The sequence below is a fragment of the Dromiciops gliroides genome, chromosome 4 (genome assembly GCF_019393635.1).
Source record: "Dromiciops gliroides isolate mDroGli1 chromosome 4, mDroGli1.pri, whole genome shotgun sequence".
Classification (NCBI taxonomy): Eukaryota; Metazoa; Chordata; class Mammalia; order Microbiotheria; family Microbiotheriidae; genus Dromiciops; species Dromiciops gliroides.
The window spans coordinates 444,407,054-444,423,652 of record NC_057864.1 but is presented as its reverse complement, the minus strand read 5'-3'; the positions used below and the strand labels follow the sequence as shown (position 1 = coordinate 444,423,652).

Sequence of the window (16,599 nt, the reverse complement as noted above, 5' to 3'; positions counted from 1 at the left end):
AATTAGTGGATTCTCAGATTATGGCTCTGGTGCTGGGAGGGGCCTCAGAGACCATCTAGTCTACCTCACTTATTTACAAAATGAGGAAAATGAGGCCCAGGGAGGGTGAGCGCCTTGGCTATGGTCACACAGGTAGTGAGTGTCAGAGTCAGGATTTGAACCCAGGTCCCTTCACTCCAGAGGCCTCTTTCTTCTAGACTATGTTTCCAACAGCAGAGTCACCACAGTTCTTTTAGCCTTCTCTGAAAGGTATCCTATAACTTATCTCTGTTTTCACCTCCTAATTTGCCAGCTCCCCATCTACCAAACTTGTAATTACCTGATGTGAACAGATTCAAGGATGAATTGAGGGATAGGGTGAGGGAAGGAGAGGGAGTTCTAGTGCTTAAATAGGAATCGTTTTATGTCTTTTTAACAATTCCGGTGACCAATAAGGATACAAATCAGGACGCCTCGTTTACTGACCGACTCGTGTAAATTTGATAGGAACGGGCCACCACAAATTGAGTGGGACTGAGTGATTTCTCACTGACCTTTTGCAAAAGATTAAACAAACAAAACCGAATTAAGTTCATTAATAAATCCGATGTGGAAAACTGCAATTTTTGTAGGAAAGTGACAAGCTCATGAAAAATACAGAAAATTCTTAATTGAATTTTTGATGTTTAAGATTTTAGTGGTGATTGAAAACTCATCTAGTGGGTCTTCTCTAGTTAAATTGAATAGTAGAAACAAGGCTGTTGCTAATTTCTTTGTAAACCACGCTAGATTATACTGCAGCAACTGGAAAATACATTTTAAAATGTTCTTTATACTGGATTTTAAAATTTTCATTGATTGATTGATTGATTGATTGATTGCAGGGCAATGGGGGTTAAGTGACTTGCCCAGGGTCACACAGCTAGTAAGTGTCAAGTGTCTGAAGCCGGATTTGAACTCAGGTCCTCCTGAATCCAGGGCCGGTGCTTTATCCACTGCGCCACCTAGTTGCCCCCTATACTGGGTTGTTTTTTTTAATTATCCACCTTTACTTTTTTTTTTTTTTTTTGCAGGGCAATGGGGGTTAAGTGACTTGCCCAGGGTCACACAGCTAGTAAGTGTTAAGTGTCCGAGGCCGGATTTGAACTCAGGTCCTCCTGAATCCAGGGCCGGTGCTCTATCCACTGCGCCACCTAGCTGCCCCACCACCTTTACTTTTTTATATAGATTTAATTTTTAATATATCCATCTTCTCTCCTCTACCATGAGATCCACCCCTTGGAACAAAGAATAACAAGTGAGAAATAAAAAGCAACTCAACAAAACTAACTAACATTTCAGTACAGATATATTCAATTTTTCACACCCATACCCCCCTACCTCTGAAAAGATGGGAAGGGAGTACATTACCAGTGCCTAGCATAGTAGCAGGTAATGTAGGTATGTGATAAATGTTTGATTGATTGCTTTTGGGGAAAAAATGGTTTGTTTTGTTTTTCTGTTTCCAAGTGGAAGATTAAACTACACTTCTCTTGCCAGTTCTAACTCACGAGTTGGCATGGGTAAAGCAGCCCAAGCCAACAGAGGGTTTGGAAGGTCACTCATCCCTTCAGCAGATCCAAAATTCATTTCTTTATGAAGGCAGAAAAGACCAGGAGGCATGGCCAGGGAAGTTAGAGCTGATCTCCAGTTTGCTCAACAGCCCATCTCTAATAACCATACGTATTGATCTCAATTTATTTCTCCCCTCGGCTCTGACAGCTAATTTATCTGGACCACAGGAAGAACAGGGATCAGTTTCTGTCAAAGCCCCTCCTTTCCCACCCATCTCCTTAGGGTGGTATAGTAGACAAAGTGCTGGGCATGGAATCAAGAAGGTGTGGGTTCACATCCAATTTCTGATACTTCCTAACTATGTGACGATGGGCAAGTCACTTAGCCTCTCTCTGGACTTCAGTTTCCTCATCTACAAAATGGGCAAAATAAATACTTACGGTATTTAACCTTCCTGGGCCTCAGTTCCTCAATTATAAAATGGGGATAATAAATACCTATGGCACCTGCTTCACAGGGTTGATATGGGGCTCAAAAGAGATAAGTTCAATAGTAATGAAGGAGTAAATCAGTATATTATCTACTCATTCATCCCTTATATAGTCTTGTATTTACTCACACTCAGATTTAGCAGGTGGGCCACATTCTATAATAGAAAAATTCCCATTAATTAATATACAAATTTAGTGCTAGATCAATCAAATAGCTGAGGTGATAATTTTTAGAATAAATTGTTTGGAAGAATAAAAGTCTAAAATTGAGGGAAATAATTAGAAAATGTGTAAGTCATAGTGGACAGAGAGTTAGAAAGACTTGAATTCAAGTCCTACCTCTTTAGTGTATCTTCCTGAACAAGCTACTTATTCTTGGTCTTCCTGGGTAATTTTTTAAGACTATAAATTGCAGAGCAGCTGCATATCTGCATTGATAGAGGGTATTTCCTTATTGGTTACTGCCCTATTCAATGAAATCATAGGTCTTGAATTCATTTCTTCCCCCTAGGCTCTCAAAAGGTAGATGAGTGAAAAATGACTAGATAAATAAGAAAAAGAAATAAATGAAAACTAGAGCTCAGTGTTGAATAAACGCAAAACCTAAGTCTGTAAGGGAAAGTATTCCCCCCACCCTCACCAAGCCCCGCCTTGCAAAATCTACAGGGAAAACTGGAAAGGATTTTGGCAGAAACTAAGTTTAGACTAATAGCTCAGACTATATACTACAATATTCTCAAAATGGATATGTGGTTTAAATATTAAAATGCCAGGAGCAGCTAAGTGGAGCAGTGGATAAAGCACCAGCCCTGGATTCAGGAGGACCTGAGTTCAAATTCGGCCTCAGATACTTGACACTTACTAGCTGTGTGACCTTGGGCAAGTAAGTCACTTAACCCTCACTGCCCCACCAAAAAAAAAAAAAAATTAAATGCCATACCTTAAAAAAATACACAGGATGAAGATAAAATACTTTAAAAAATTATGCTGGAGGTATTTGGGGGTGGAGTTCTTGACAAGAGAGGGAGATCGTAAAAAATAATTATGATTTCATAAAATTCATAAAATTCTACACCTTTTGTACAAATAAAATCAATGAGGTAGAATAAGGATAAAACCGTTAAAGTAGGAAAAATATTTGTAACCAGTGTCACTTATAAGTCTTATATCCAAAATATAGAGGGAATTGACACAAATATATAAGACCAAGGGCTATTCCCCAATAGGTCACAGAATATAAGTCAACAAAATTCAAAAAAAGCATTGAAAACTCTAAGTGAGCATATGGTCCAAATCACTAACAGCAAAGTAAAACAGCTCTGAGATTTCACCTCCCATTATGCATATTGGGAAAGGTAACAAAATATGGGAATAGTTAGCTTTAGAGGAGAACTAACAAGAAAGGCAGACTAATGCATAGTTAATGGAGATGCAGATCATTCTGGAAAACAATTTGGCCTTATGGGGAAAAAAGTGATCAAAATGTCCATACCCTTTTATCCAGCACTCTCACTAACTGAGCACATGCCCCAGGGAAGTCAAAGATAGAAACAAAGTTCCACTATACAGCCTAATATTAATAGAAGCACTTTTGAGGAGTAGAGAAGAAATGAAAATGAAGTAGACGCCCATTAACTGAGGAAAGGTTGAAAAAACTATGGATGTTATAGAGTATTATTTTGTTCTAAAAATGAATATAAGGAATTTAGAGAAAAATGGGAAGGTCTATATGAACTGATATGGAGTGAATATATAGAACTATGAGAAAGATAAAATAATTATGACAATAACAGCATTTATACAGTGACTACTATGTGCCACGCACTGTGTTAAGTGCTTTACAAATAAATATTACCTCATTTGATCCTCACAGAAACCCTTAGAGAGAGACGCTATGATTAACCTCATTTCACATATGAGGAAACTGAGGCAAACAGATGTTAAAATACTTGCCTACGGTCATATAATTCATAATGATATGGGCCCAGTTTTAAAAACTCAGGTCTTCCTGACTCCAGGTCCCTACCCCACCTACCTACCTCTAAATATAGCCAATGTACACAATGACTTCTATAATTGAAGTGAAAGAAGAAACTGAACTAGAAGAAGTTGAATTCATGAAAAAACAACAACAATCTTGGGAGGACAAATAACAAAATGTCCCTCTTCCCCCGTGGTAGAGAAGTGGAGGACTCTTAGAAAAGAATATTGTTTACACTGTCAGAAGCCTTCACTGTCTCATCTATTTTGTGTGATTTTTTTCCTTTGATAGAACTTGCTCCTTGGGAGCAGGGACTGGTTCATTCCTCCCTGGGGGCTAGCCTAGTGCCTGGCACAGAACCGTTGCTTAATGCCTGCTGACTGATTTGTCCTAAGAAAAGGTTCAACCTGGAGGGACCTGCATTTGAAATTGACTGTAAGTAGAAACATCAACAAAGTTCATTGAAAAACAACAAATTTAGGGGCTGGATTCAGTGATTCCTAAGGTCTCTTCCAAACCTGGTCTTCTGTGATTCTAGGTCACGTTAATAAGTTTACCTGTCCAAGGTCACATAAACAGATAAAAACTCAAAATAAATTCAGTAAAGGGAAACTATTAGACAACACTCAGACTCCCAGAGCTTTAAGGATCCTCTGAGATCATCTGATTCAACCCACCTTTTTTTTTCTTTTCTTTTTTTTTTTTTTGCGGGGCAATGAGGGTTAAGTGACTTGCCCAGAGTCACACAGCTAGTAAGTGTCAAGTGTCTGAGGCCGGATTTGAACTCAGGTCCTCCTGAATCCAGGGCTGGTACTTAGTCCACTGTGCCACCTAGCTGCACCCTCAACCCACTCTTCTTAAAGATGAGCAAAGTGAGCCCCAGAGAAGTCAACTGACCTGTCCATTATCATAAGTGAGAAAGAGCCAGGATTGAAACTTGGGAGTTTCATCAGATAGGTCAGTGTAGTTTCCACAACACTGTGTTCAAATCCTCATACTTGAACTTGAGTTTCAAAGACTTTGGAGTTAAACCAGTTCTTTCTCTTGGTGTCCTTAATATCGTCTACCCAGATCTATCTTGTTTATAAATGACTCTAAAGGGTTACCTGCTAGTGCCCAGTAGGCAGTGCCCAGACATTCATTCAACAACACAAAGGACACCAACGACATCCCTCCATTCATCATTCCCACTAGGAATCGCGATATGGCAAATAACTCATATGAAGGGGAAAATCCATTTGCAATGGCAAACAGGATGTCAAGGGCAAAACCTAAAAAAAGCAAGAGATAATACTGAGTCACTCAAAGGTACAGCAAAACAATATTTGATGATAATCATTTATTTTATCTGCCACTTTATGAAGAAAGCCCTTGATAATATGAATGTTCTTAAGCTACAGTCTTTTAAGTTATATCCTTATCACACAGTTACTAAGAAAATGCTCCTGGGAAGAACAAAAACTTAAATTTTAACTGTAAGGTAGCAGTGAATTCTGAATTATCTATACCAGACTAGCATGAGTCTGTTATAATGGAGAGAGTGCTAGATTTGAAATCAGGATAACTGGGTCCCAATCTTTACTTTTGCTTACCACCTGCATATCTCAAGGGAATCACTTTATTCCTTTTGAGTCTCAGTTGCCTCATCTATAAAATGGGGTGTTTAGAGTAGGTGATCTCTATGGTACTCTCCAGTTCTGAATTCTATGATTTTGGAATTCTGGTGAGTATAATTTAAAATATTGAATACTTTATAACTTAAAAAGTTGGATAATTTATTCCACTGGCAACAAGGCACAGTCGTGTTCCCCATAGCAAGAAAACTTGGCAGAGTTCTTATTTAGAGAGAGGCAAACGACACAGAAGGAAAATCCAGATGAAGGATAAATGCAGAGTATCTCATTATTCTACTGACCCCATGAGAAACTCATTTGGGAAAGTCATTTCACCTTTCTTGAACGTCAGTTTCTTCATGTGTAAAATAAGAGACATGATGCAACTCGGATTCTATGAGATCTTCAGACTAGAATTCAGAGAGTAGGCAAAGGTAATGCTGAAAATTAAGATATTTGGACTTGGCAAGTCAAACTATAAAGACCTGGCAGAAATCAGGCCTACTTGTAGTTTGCTTGTCAGACACAATGGATAGAAAATCTGATACTTTCTATACAGTCATTTCTAGACCATGCAAGCGGGACCATGAAAAAGCAACATAGGATTTGCCATGAAACTTGGACTTTATCAATAACTTACCTGTTAGATAGACCCTTTTCCTCCCCAAACGATCCGAAAGTTGGCCAAATGATATCACTCCCACAAACACACCACTGAAGAAAAATGAGCTGGCTACACTCACTTTGTATGACTTGCTGGCAATTAAGAACCACTAAAAGAAGGGGAAAAAAGAGGCCTTTAGGCCAAGGAAAAGATGGTTGCATTGAATCAGTCATTAAAAGGCTGCATGTACAAAGATAGCTTGTTCACCACACTACATGACGCACTTTTTTTTTTGGGGGGGGCAGGGCAATGAGGGTTAAGTGACTCGCCCAGGGTCACACAGCTAGTTAAGTGTCAAATGGCTGAGGCTGGATTTGAACTCAGGTCCTCCTGAATCCAAAGCCAGTGTTTTATCCACTGTGCCACCTAGCTGCCCCCTATTTGCCCCACTCTTATCCAGACTACAGTGTAATGAGTCCATCTCAGATGCTATTCAAGGCTTAGTCAACAAAACACTGAAAATTCTTCTTCTAATGCTATTATAAGAATTTCCTAGTCACTCAGTCCCATATAACATGCTTGGCCCATTTCTCCAGTATGCTCATGGCTTTTACAGAATTCATCTACTTTTGGAGCATAAAAAATTAAAAGGGGAGAGATAAATCCCTATTCTCAGAGAGCCATCATTATCTAAAGAACTGGGAAAGCAGTCTCTCATGGGGGAGCAGAGAGTTGAATTCCTCCCGTCGCCCTTCCTGAAGGCAGCCAAATTAGTCGAGAAAGTTGACCCTTTCCTTTTGAAAGCTTCTATTTTCCCAATTGAGTTCTCTCCATTTGGCTCAAGCTCAGCAAGCATTCTCTCCCTGTGTTTTCTGTGGCTTGTAGTATCTCACTTAGGACAGTGCCTAGCACACAGTAGGCACTTAATATGTGCTATTTCCTTACTTCCTTCTAGAGAGAGGGGCAGTCAGGATGCCATGATCATTTGTGCAGTCCTGGTTTTTCTCTGAACTTTGTGCAGTCATAATTCAGAAAGAAGGGCAACAAGATTTGAAGCCCTCAGACACTTTTGTAGAGATCAGATTTTTGGAAGTCAGACTTTTGGCAATCTCCAACCAGAATAGGCCTGTATTTTTGAAATAGCTGTCACAAAGTCACTTAATATAAACCACACGTTTTATTGCTCATTGAAAAAGAAATTGTGGGGGTTGGGGCAGGCGTTGTCCAGAGTGACCTACAATTTCTTACATATAGGACACTTTCCAGCAATTCAGAGTGGCATATCATCTATTAACTCAAATTTCAGAAACTTGTCTGGGGTACTAACATAGGGTTAAATTAATGGTCCAGGTTCACAAAATAATTATCATGGTAATAACAAAACCGAAAACAACAATAATATGTACATAGCACTTTAAGGCCTATTGCTATTATTATCTCCATTTTACACATAAGGAAACTAATACAGATAGAGGTTAAGTGACTTGCCCAGGGTCACACAGCTAGGATGTGTTGAGGCTGGATTTGAACTCAGGTCTTCCTGACTCCGAGTCCAGCGCTCTCTCTCTCTCTACTATACCACCTAGTTACATGTATCAGACACAAGAATTGAACCCAGTTCTTTCTGATCCTGAGACTGGTCCCTTTATCCACTATGCTTTTCTGCTTATCTGACATTTCATACAAGGCAACTGGCATTTACTAAGGCAATAGGCATTTATTAGGCACTTATTATGCACCAGGCTAGGAATACAAATACAAGTAAAAAGAAAGACAGTTCTTACCCTCAAGGAACTTATATTCTAAAGGGGAAGTGGAAGGGGAATGGGGGAAAAGAAGGTACCTGCAGGGAGATATTGTGGGCAGTTCAGGAGAGTAAGAAGCACAGACAGGAGGAGACTGAAACATGTACGATCTAGGCACATCCCCAAAATAGAGGCCCCCAAGAAGAAACTTGCAATTGGAAGAAGGGGACCAGCATAAGCAGAGGGATATTCCAGGGCAAGGAGGCCCCAGGCACTGAGGGAAGTTCCAGGGTAAAAAGGCAGCTGAATACTGGTGGGCATGTCCAGAGTCAGATGCACAGCCAGAAGGGAAACGCAGCATGGCTAGGCTGGTGCCATCCCCAAGATGGAAGCCCCCGGGAAGAAATTCACCAATTATAGAATGTTAAAGCTGGAAGGCTTGGTACTACTAGCCAGCTATGTGACCTTGGGTAAGTCATTTAATCTCTTTAGGCCTCAGTTTACCTTTCTGTAAAACTGAGGGCACTGACCCAGATCAGTTTTTTCTAGTGGATAATCCATGACCCAACACTAGCAAAAAAAAAAAAGAAGAAGAAGAAGAAGAAGAAGAAGATAATAAAACAAAAACACCCTATTATTCCCAAAGACCTTTACTTCCTTAAATTTAATAAACTTAAAACAACTTATTCCTTTTCCACATCTCCTGATCTTCCCACTCCCAGTTCTCCCTGCTTCCTTGTCCTTGATCCCAAGCTACTGAGTGATTATAGTGAGGCTATGGAGGATGACAGAGTCGATGGTAGAAAACTGAGATATTTTCACAGTCTATAATACCAGTCAGGAAGTTCTGGACTCAAATCAAAGGCTTGGCTTAGATGATTTTGCATAGCAGATAGGGAGAACTGTTTTTTAAAGTTAAAATGTTCATGCTATTTTAAAATACAAGAAATTCACCTTTTTTCTTTTTTCTTTTCTTTTTTTTGTTGTTATTTCATTATAAGGTTTTCAAGGGGCAGCTAGATGGCTCAGTGGATAGAGTACTGGGCCCAGACTCAGCAAGACCTAAATTCAAATGCAGCCTCAGACATCGTTAACTGTGTGACCCTAGGCAAACCATTTAACTTCTGCTTGCCTTAATCCACTGGAGAAGGAAATGGCAAACCAGTACAGTATCTTTGCCAAGGAGACCTCATGGACCGTATAGTCCATGGGCTCACAAGGAGCTGGACATGACTGAATGGCTGAACAACATGTTACAGCAAGGTTTGCAGAGGCTGTTCTCACAACAACCCTGCCAAATTGACAGCATTAAGTATTGTAACTGTTGGGGCAGCTAGGTGGCACAGTGGATAGAGCACTGGCCCTGGATTCAGGAGGACCTGAGTTCAAATCTAGTCTTAGACAGCTGACACTAGCTGTGTGACCTTGGGCAAGTCACTTAACCCCAAATGCCTAAAAAAAAAGTATTGTAACTGTTACTTCCCTCTGACAAAATTGGAATGCAAGACAAAGAGGTTCAGTAAATTGCCTGTGGCCACACAGCAAATAACAGGGAAGCTAAGGTGGTGCCATAGGGTATAGGGTGCCAGGCTTGGAATCTGGAAGATTTCCTGAGTTCAAATCTGGCCTCAAACACTTACTATGTGTGTGACCCTGGGCAAGTCGCTTAACCCTGTCTGCCTCATTTTCCTCATTTGTAAAATGAACTGGAGAAGAAAATGGTAAACCCCTCCTGTATCTTTGCTAAGAAAACCCCAAATGGGGTCACAAAGAGTTGGACACAACTGAAAAATGACTAAACAACTATTTCCTATAGAACTGAACTCACACTGTGTAACCATGCTTCTTACAAGAGTACTTCAACAACATCTCAAGGCACAGAGGTGTCCCAACTCTTTGTGACACCATTTGGGGTCAAACAGCTAGTAAGTGTCAAGTGTCTGAGGTCAGATTTGAACTCAAGTCCTGCTGAATCCAGGGCCAGTGCTTTATCCACTGCACCACCTAGCTGCCCCTCTCCCTAACACTTATGCAGATTGAAGCACCTCTGTGCCTTGAGATGTTTTTGAGAGTTGCTTTAGGTGAAAGATTCCACCCACATTGACTTGCTGTTTCCTGAACTCAAGAGTTCAATTTTCCCATCTCAGTCCTTGGCACAGACTATCGCCGGGCCTAAAAGCATGCACTTCCTCTTATTGGAAGCCTCTCTTAATCCCTCTGTTTGTGAGTGCTTCCCTGTCTTAATTTCCCTTGTATTCACTTGTCTATTTCCTTGTCAGTACCTCTCAATAGAATATAAGCTTCTTGAGGGCAGGGCTTTTTCATTTCTGTCTTGTTATGACTAGCACCAAAACCCAGTGTGCTTTGTCCATAATGGGCACAACCTGTTTCCTGAATTAGACTGAAATGAAATGAATTTCTAAAATTGGGGAGATAATACCTGCAACTATTGACCTCACAAAGCTGCAAGGTAAACTCTGGCAACCGGTAAAGCCCCACAGAAGTGGGATAGATGATTTTTCATTTAGACACTAGGGGAAGTCAAAAGCACCCAGAGGTGTTCACTATGGCCCTCTGCCTACAAAGTGGGAGAGTGGAAAGAACAATGGATTTGGTGGAAGAAGACCCTGGTTTGACTTTGGATAAGTAACCACTTCCCTAGACCTTAATTTTCTCATCTGCAAAATAGGTTGTTCTAGCTCTAAAATAAATAAACCCAGGTCACACTTTTCCCCTAGCTTGTTCTTCTTTCAGAATCTTCAAAAACATATTTATTTATTTATAATTTTCCCCAAGTTACATGTAAAAATTTTTTCACATTGATTTTTTAAAATTTTGTGTTCCAAATTTTCTTCTTCCCTCCCCGCCCCTCTCTAAGAAATCAGGCAATTCAATATAAGTTATACATGTGCAGTCGTGCAGTATATCTCCACATTAGTCAGGTTGTGAATGTCAGAGTCTTTAACAGGACCAAGATCAGAGCTGAATGCAGGACAGAGACTGGTAATTCTTACTAGAAAAGAATCAGACTGAAAGGATTTGACAGTTGAGACACTGTTTTTTTCTAGGAAGTAATAAGGATTCAATGTAGCATTTGAACTCTAATTGATAAACAGCTGAGAATAAATCAAGACAGACCAAACCACAGACACAAATAGGGCTTGAGGCAGCTTGAAAATAAGAACAGGATGTGACGAAGCAAATTCTTAGAAACTGAGTTTGATCACAGTGTAAGGTTGGTGGGAAAGTACGTCTCCCTCCCAAGTTATATTGGATGGCACTCGTTTTCTGGCTAGAAACGAATTTAATTGTTTTGTTTTCAATAATTATATTTCTATATTTTAATTATATTTTAAAACAAAGGGGAATTTTAAAATGTTGAATATATGGAGTGTCTTTTTTTTTCTTCATATAAGAAATACTGAGAGAAGCAATTTTGAAGAGTGGGTACTACCAACTATGGAGTCAAGAAGGTCTAAGTACAAGTCCTGTCCCTCACACATACCAGCTGTATTACCAAGAACAAATGGCTTCATTTCTTGGTGGTGCAGGCTCTAAGATGACTAGGTAATAAGCCAGTTATCCATCTAGCTACATTCATGAAGGAAGGGAGGGAGGGAGAAAGGGAAGTAGAGGAGGTGAGGGGAGAGGGGGGATGAGGGAAAGGGAGGGAAGATGGAGGGGAAAAAAGGAAGGAAAGGAAGGAGGGATGGAGAGAGGAAGGAAAGGAGGGAAGGAAGAAAGAAAAAGGAAAGGATGAAGGAAAGAAGGCAGGAAGGGAGAGGGAGAAAGGGAGGTAGAAGAGGGGAGGGGGAGGGAGGAAGGAAAGGTGGGAGAAAAGGAAGGGAAGAAAAGGAAGGAGGGAGGAGGAAAGGGAGAGAGGGAGGAAAGAAGGAAGGAAAGAAGGCAGGAAGGGAGAGGGAGAAAGGGAGGTAGAAGAGGGGAGGGGGAGGGAGGAAGGAAAGGTGGGAGAAAAGGAAGGGAAGAAAAGGAAGGAGGGAGGAGGAAAGGGAGAGAGGGAGGAAAGAAGGAAGGAAAGAAGGAAGGAAGGAAAGGAGGTTGGATTCTCTGGGGAAAATTGCAAAGCAATTTTCCTATCCTCAAGCTTCCCATTAGAGCAAAGGCCCATCTTCTGAATCCAAACAACTTGCAGCATGGCAGGGAGACCTACAACACCGCTGCCTCCAAGGGACTAAGGATGGGCTTCACACAGAGGAAAATCGAAAAGTAGATGCTGGGCGTGAGCGAGGGAGAAAAGAAAAAAATGGGAATCAAGGATATCACCAAAGGATTTGAAGAAAGAAAGAAGAGATCGGTTGGCCACAGGGCAAAAGTGAGGGGCAACAGAAAGATGGTCAGAATGTTTCATGAATACCCACACAATGTTGAGGAAAAGCATGAAAGACCTTCCACTGGTTGGATCCAATGAGGCAAATTTGGGGGAAGATATGGACAAGAATAGCCCAGCATGGGCCAGGATGGATGGATGGAATGTGATTTATATTGTTGAAGGACCATCCCAAATTACCAAGACCAAGGAATCTTAGAATTTCAAGGAACTTTAGAGATTATCTAATCCCACCTGAAGCATGAATCCATCTCTATAACCCCCTTAAAGACCATCAAGAAAGGAAACTGTCACCTCATGAAGGCAGCCTAGTCCATAGTACTCATTGCTATGGATCATGAGAGTCATCTAACATCTTTAGATAATTTAGAGATGGAGAAGGGGGTTAAAAGGTAAAAAGAGGGCATAGCAACAACAAGAGTTTACACAAAGAGCAATTCAATTACAAAGCACTTTATGGACATGTCAGGCACTCTTCTGGGGGAGTTTGCTGTAGGGTAGCCATCAGACAAGTATTTAAAATATAGAGCTTACTTTACGTGGTGGCAAAGAATTGGAGGTTGAGGGGGTGCCCATCAATTGGGGAATGGCTGGACAAGTTGTGGTATATGAATACAATGGAATACTATTGTGCTATAAGAAACGATGAGCAGGAGGAGTTCAGAGAAACCTGGAGGGTCTTGCGTGGGCTGATGATGAGTGAGATGAGCAGAACTAGAAGAACATTGTACACAGTAACATCAACATTGAGTGTTGATCTACTGTGATGGACTATATTCTTCTCACCAATGCAATGGCACAGAAGAGTTCCAGGGAACTCGTGATGGAAGAGGATCTCCAAATCCAGGAAAAAAAAAAAAGAACTGTGGAGTATAGATGCTAAATGAACCATACTATTTCTTTTGTTTTTGATGCTGTTGGTTTTTTTTTCTATTTTGAGGTTTTCCATCATTGCTCTGATTTTTTTTCTCTTATAACATGACTAATGCAGAAATAGGATTAATGTTATTGTGTGTGTGTGTGTGTGTGTGTGTGTGTGTGTGTGTGTGTGTATAACCTATATCAGATTACCTGCTGTCTAGGGGAGAGGGAGGGAGGGGAGGGAAGGAGAAAAATATGAAATTGTAAAGCTTGTATAAACAAAGGTTGAGAACTATCTTTACATGTAATGGAAAAAAATTAAAAAAAATAGAGAGGGGCAGCTAGGTGGCGCAGTGGATAGAGCACCGGCCCTGGAGTCAGGAGTACCTGAGTTCAAATCCAGCCTCAGACACTTAACACTTACTAGCTGTGTGACCCTGGGCAAGTCACTTAACCCCAATTGCCTCACTAAAATATATATATATATATACATATATATATATATATATATATAGAGAGAGAGAGAGAGAGAGAGAGAGAGCTTAACTTCTAGAAATGAAATATGCATTAACATCTTTAAATCAAGGATGCACTTAAAATACAATTCAATTGAATCCTCCTAAACTGATGTTTTAATTTAATTTAAAAATCATTTAAAACCAAACTGATACAAACCCAACCTACCCAAGTATATTCATTAAAGGTGTGCTTGGAACGCCAGCACACCAAGTCTCCAAGTTTTCATTTTTGGCTCTGGGTCGAACAACATGTTTTGCACATATTCTTGTAGATATTTAATAAATTAGGGAAGCTAGGTGGCTTAGTGATAGAGTGCTGGGCCAGCAGTCAGGAAGACTAATCTCTCTGACTTCAAATCTGGTCTCATACATTTACTAGCTGCGTGACCCTGGGAAAGTCACTTAGCCCTGTTTGCCTCAGTTTCCTCATGTGCAAAATAAGATAGAGAAGGAAATGGCAAGAAAAGCCCAAATGGGGTCAAAAAGAGTCAGACAGAACTTAAATGACTGAACAACAATAAAATTTAATAAATATTTGTTAAATTGAAGTCCATCAAAACATGACAGCAAGTTAAAAAGAAATAGAAAAGACAAAGACTCATAGAAGAATAGAACTGGAAGAGACCTTAGGGATAACCTTTGCCTTTCCCCTCAGTCTGAAAGAGGGGGAAACAGGCATAGAGAGATGAAAGAGCTTCCCTCCACCCTGAGTTATTCAGCTAGTAAGCAGAAGAACTAAGATTCTAAACTGGTCTTAAGGGATAATTCTCTGTACATGACATGTCATTTTAAGGTTTTCCAAGTATTTTACATAAATAATCTTATTTGATCTCCACAACAACCTTGTGAATTATTATCCCCATTTTATAGATGAAAAAACTAAGAATGAGAGGTTAAGTGACTTGCCCAGGGTCATATAGCTAGTAAGCATCAAAGGCAGGATTTGAACTCCAAATCTGTCCACTGTGCCAGCTGACTGCCTGATATCACATGATGGGAAAGTATCTCTAGAGAAATATGACTCTGGTGAATCATCTGGTGGGGAGATGACTGTGGATTATGGAGCATGTTACTTGTAGAAGGTCCTGCTAAGACAGAATGGCATAAAATTGAGTCTGGTGATGTTTACTAGGTATGTTGACAAAGGATTTGCCTTGGGAATTTTAAAGAGGTGTGGCTCCCAGGGTGATGAATATGACTTGGTTTTTGTGTTTCTGGCTCACTGAACCATCTACTAGATTAAGGAGGGGCTGACATCAGGGATCCTTAAAATATCATATGCCCTGGACAACCCGGACTTCATTGATATTTAGCTTCTTAATGTACACTAAGTTGTTTGTTTGTTCTTTAAGCAAATTCACCTTCCTGGGTCTTTAGCTCAGCCTAACATTTGAAATGAACAGAACTCTAGAAAAGTAGTCCATAAACTTTCTCGATTTCAGGCAGAATCTCCTCTAGGCTAAGGAAATTTGCAATAGGTAATCTACAAACTGTTGCTTCTTTTGAATAGTCTAGCTAGCTACAGCAGGTAGGAAAATGATGGCTAGGTTCCTCCGAATGGCCACTATCTTTTCTTTTTTTTTTTTTAATAAAGTATTTTATATTTTTTCCTGTTACATGTAAAGATAGTTCTCAACTTTTGTTGATACAGGCTTTCCAATTTCAGATTTTTCTCCCTCCCTCCCTTCCCTCCCCCTTCCCCTAGACAGCAGGTAATCTGATACAGGTTATATATATACATAATAACATTAAACATATTTCTGCATTAGTCATGTTATAAGAGAAAAATCAGAGCAATGACGAAAAACCTCAAAATAGAAAAACAACTGCACCAAAAACAGAAGAAATAGCATGGTTTATTCCACTATCTTTTCTAAAAGGCCAGAGTGTTGGAGAACCTCAGTTTTACTAAATTGGAGATTGAATACAATTCAGCAATCTTAGAGGGAGAAAAGTGGCAGAATTCCTTACAGGGGCTACACTTTTACAGCATGATTGTAAAGACCAGGAAAGACATACACGACTGATGGCCTTGCCCATTCAACCTTTCAGTCTCCTGCCTTATCAACTAGAAGGCAACAGCCTTGAAAATATTGCTTTTGAAGTGACTGATAAAATCCAAATTGGTACCACATTCGACAACAACACAACGCAGTCTCAGAGCTTGTTTAAGTCTTCGGGATGCTGGGCTGGTATGACTAATAGCTTCTCACAAACACAACTCTGAGCTATTCCCTGCTGACTCTTTCTCACTAGTGTATTGGATCTTGGCTCTGCTGCAAAGATTGAGAAAGATTCAGAAAATCTTGGCTGAATTGTGGCCCCTCCACCCTTCACTGTACTTCCTGCAAGGCTATCTCCATATGGGAGGATCTTGCTAAAGAAGAAAATTGGGCAATTGGGGGCCTTCTGTGATGAGGGAGTCATTGGACAGGGTATTTCAGGAACAGTTTCATGGTGATTAACTAACTTGCTCCATCTCTATGTAGTTGTCATTCTGAATTACCACTTAATGGGTGAAGTGTGCAGGCTATTACAATCAGTAACACAGGCATAAGGAAGCAAGGCATTAAAAAAAATGAGCTTCCAAAGCAATTATTGCAGTGGATTTTTCAAATAGTTTTTATACTCTCTCTTTTGACCCTGGGGTATGGCTTAGGGAAAATATATTAATCTCAAGATAATAATCAGTCCATTTCAGTTCCACATTATCCACAATGATATTAAAGAATCCAACCTTACTCTTTTTTGGTTGCAAACATTAATTAAGGATGATAATTGTGTGTCTCAGCGATGCTTGGTACTTTCTGAATGAGTCATAGCTCAGGGAATAATTTGAATACAGCAGACAGCAATTTGCTACATAAATTCACCCCAATGGCTATTAGAAGCTCATTTCAGAATA

General features: G+C 40.1%; 1 protein-coding gene across 2 annotated transcripts in view; it reads right to left on the bottom strand.

Annotated features, from left to right (window-relative positions):
- SLC22A15 (solute carrier family 22 member 15) overlaps positions 1-16,599 on the bottom strand; it is a 94,146-nt gene that overhangs the window by 55,293 nt on the left and 22,254 nt on the right. For both annotated transcript variants that reach the window (XR_006356203.1, XM_043999626.1), the window contains exons 3-4: positions 6,259-6,391; positions 5,112-5,276 (exon numbers count right to left, since the gene is read on the bottom strand). Coding sequence is in view for 1 of the 2 variants with exons in the window: in XM_043999626.1 (XP_043855561.1) it covers positions 5,112-5,276; positions 6,259-6,391 (298 nt within the window). In the remaining variant the exon portion in view is untranslated. The remainder of the gene's footprint in view (positions 1-5,111; positions 5,277-6,258; positions 6,392-16,599) is intronic.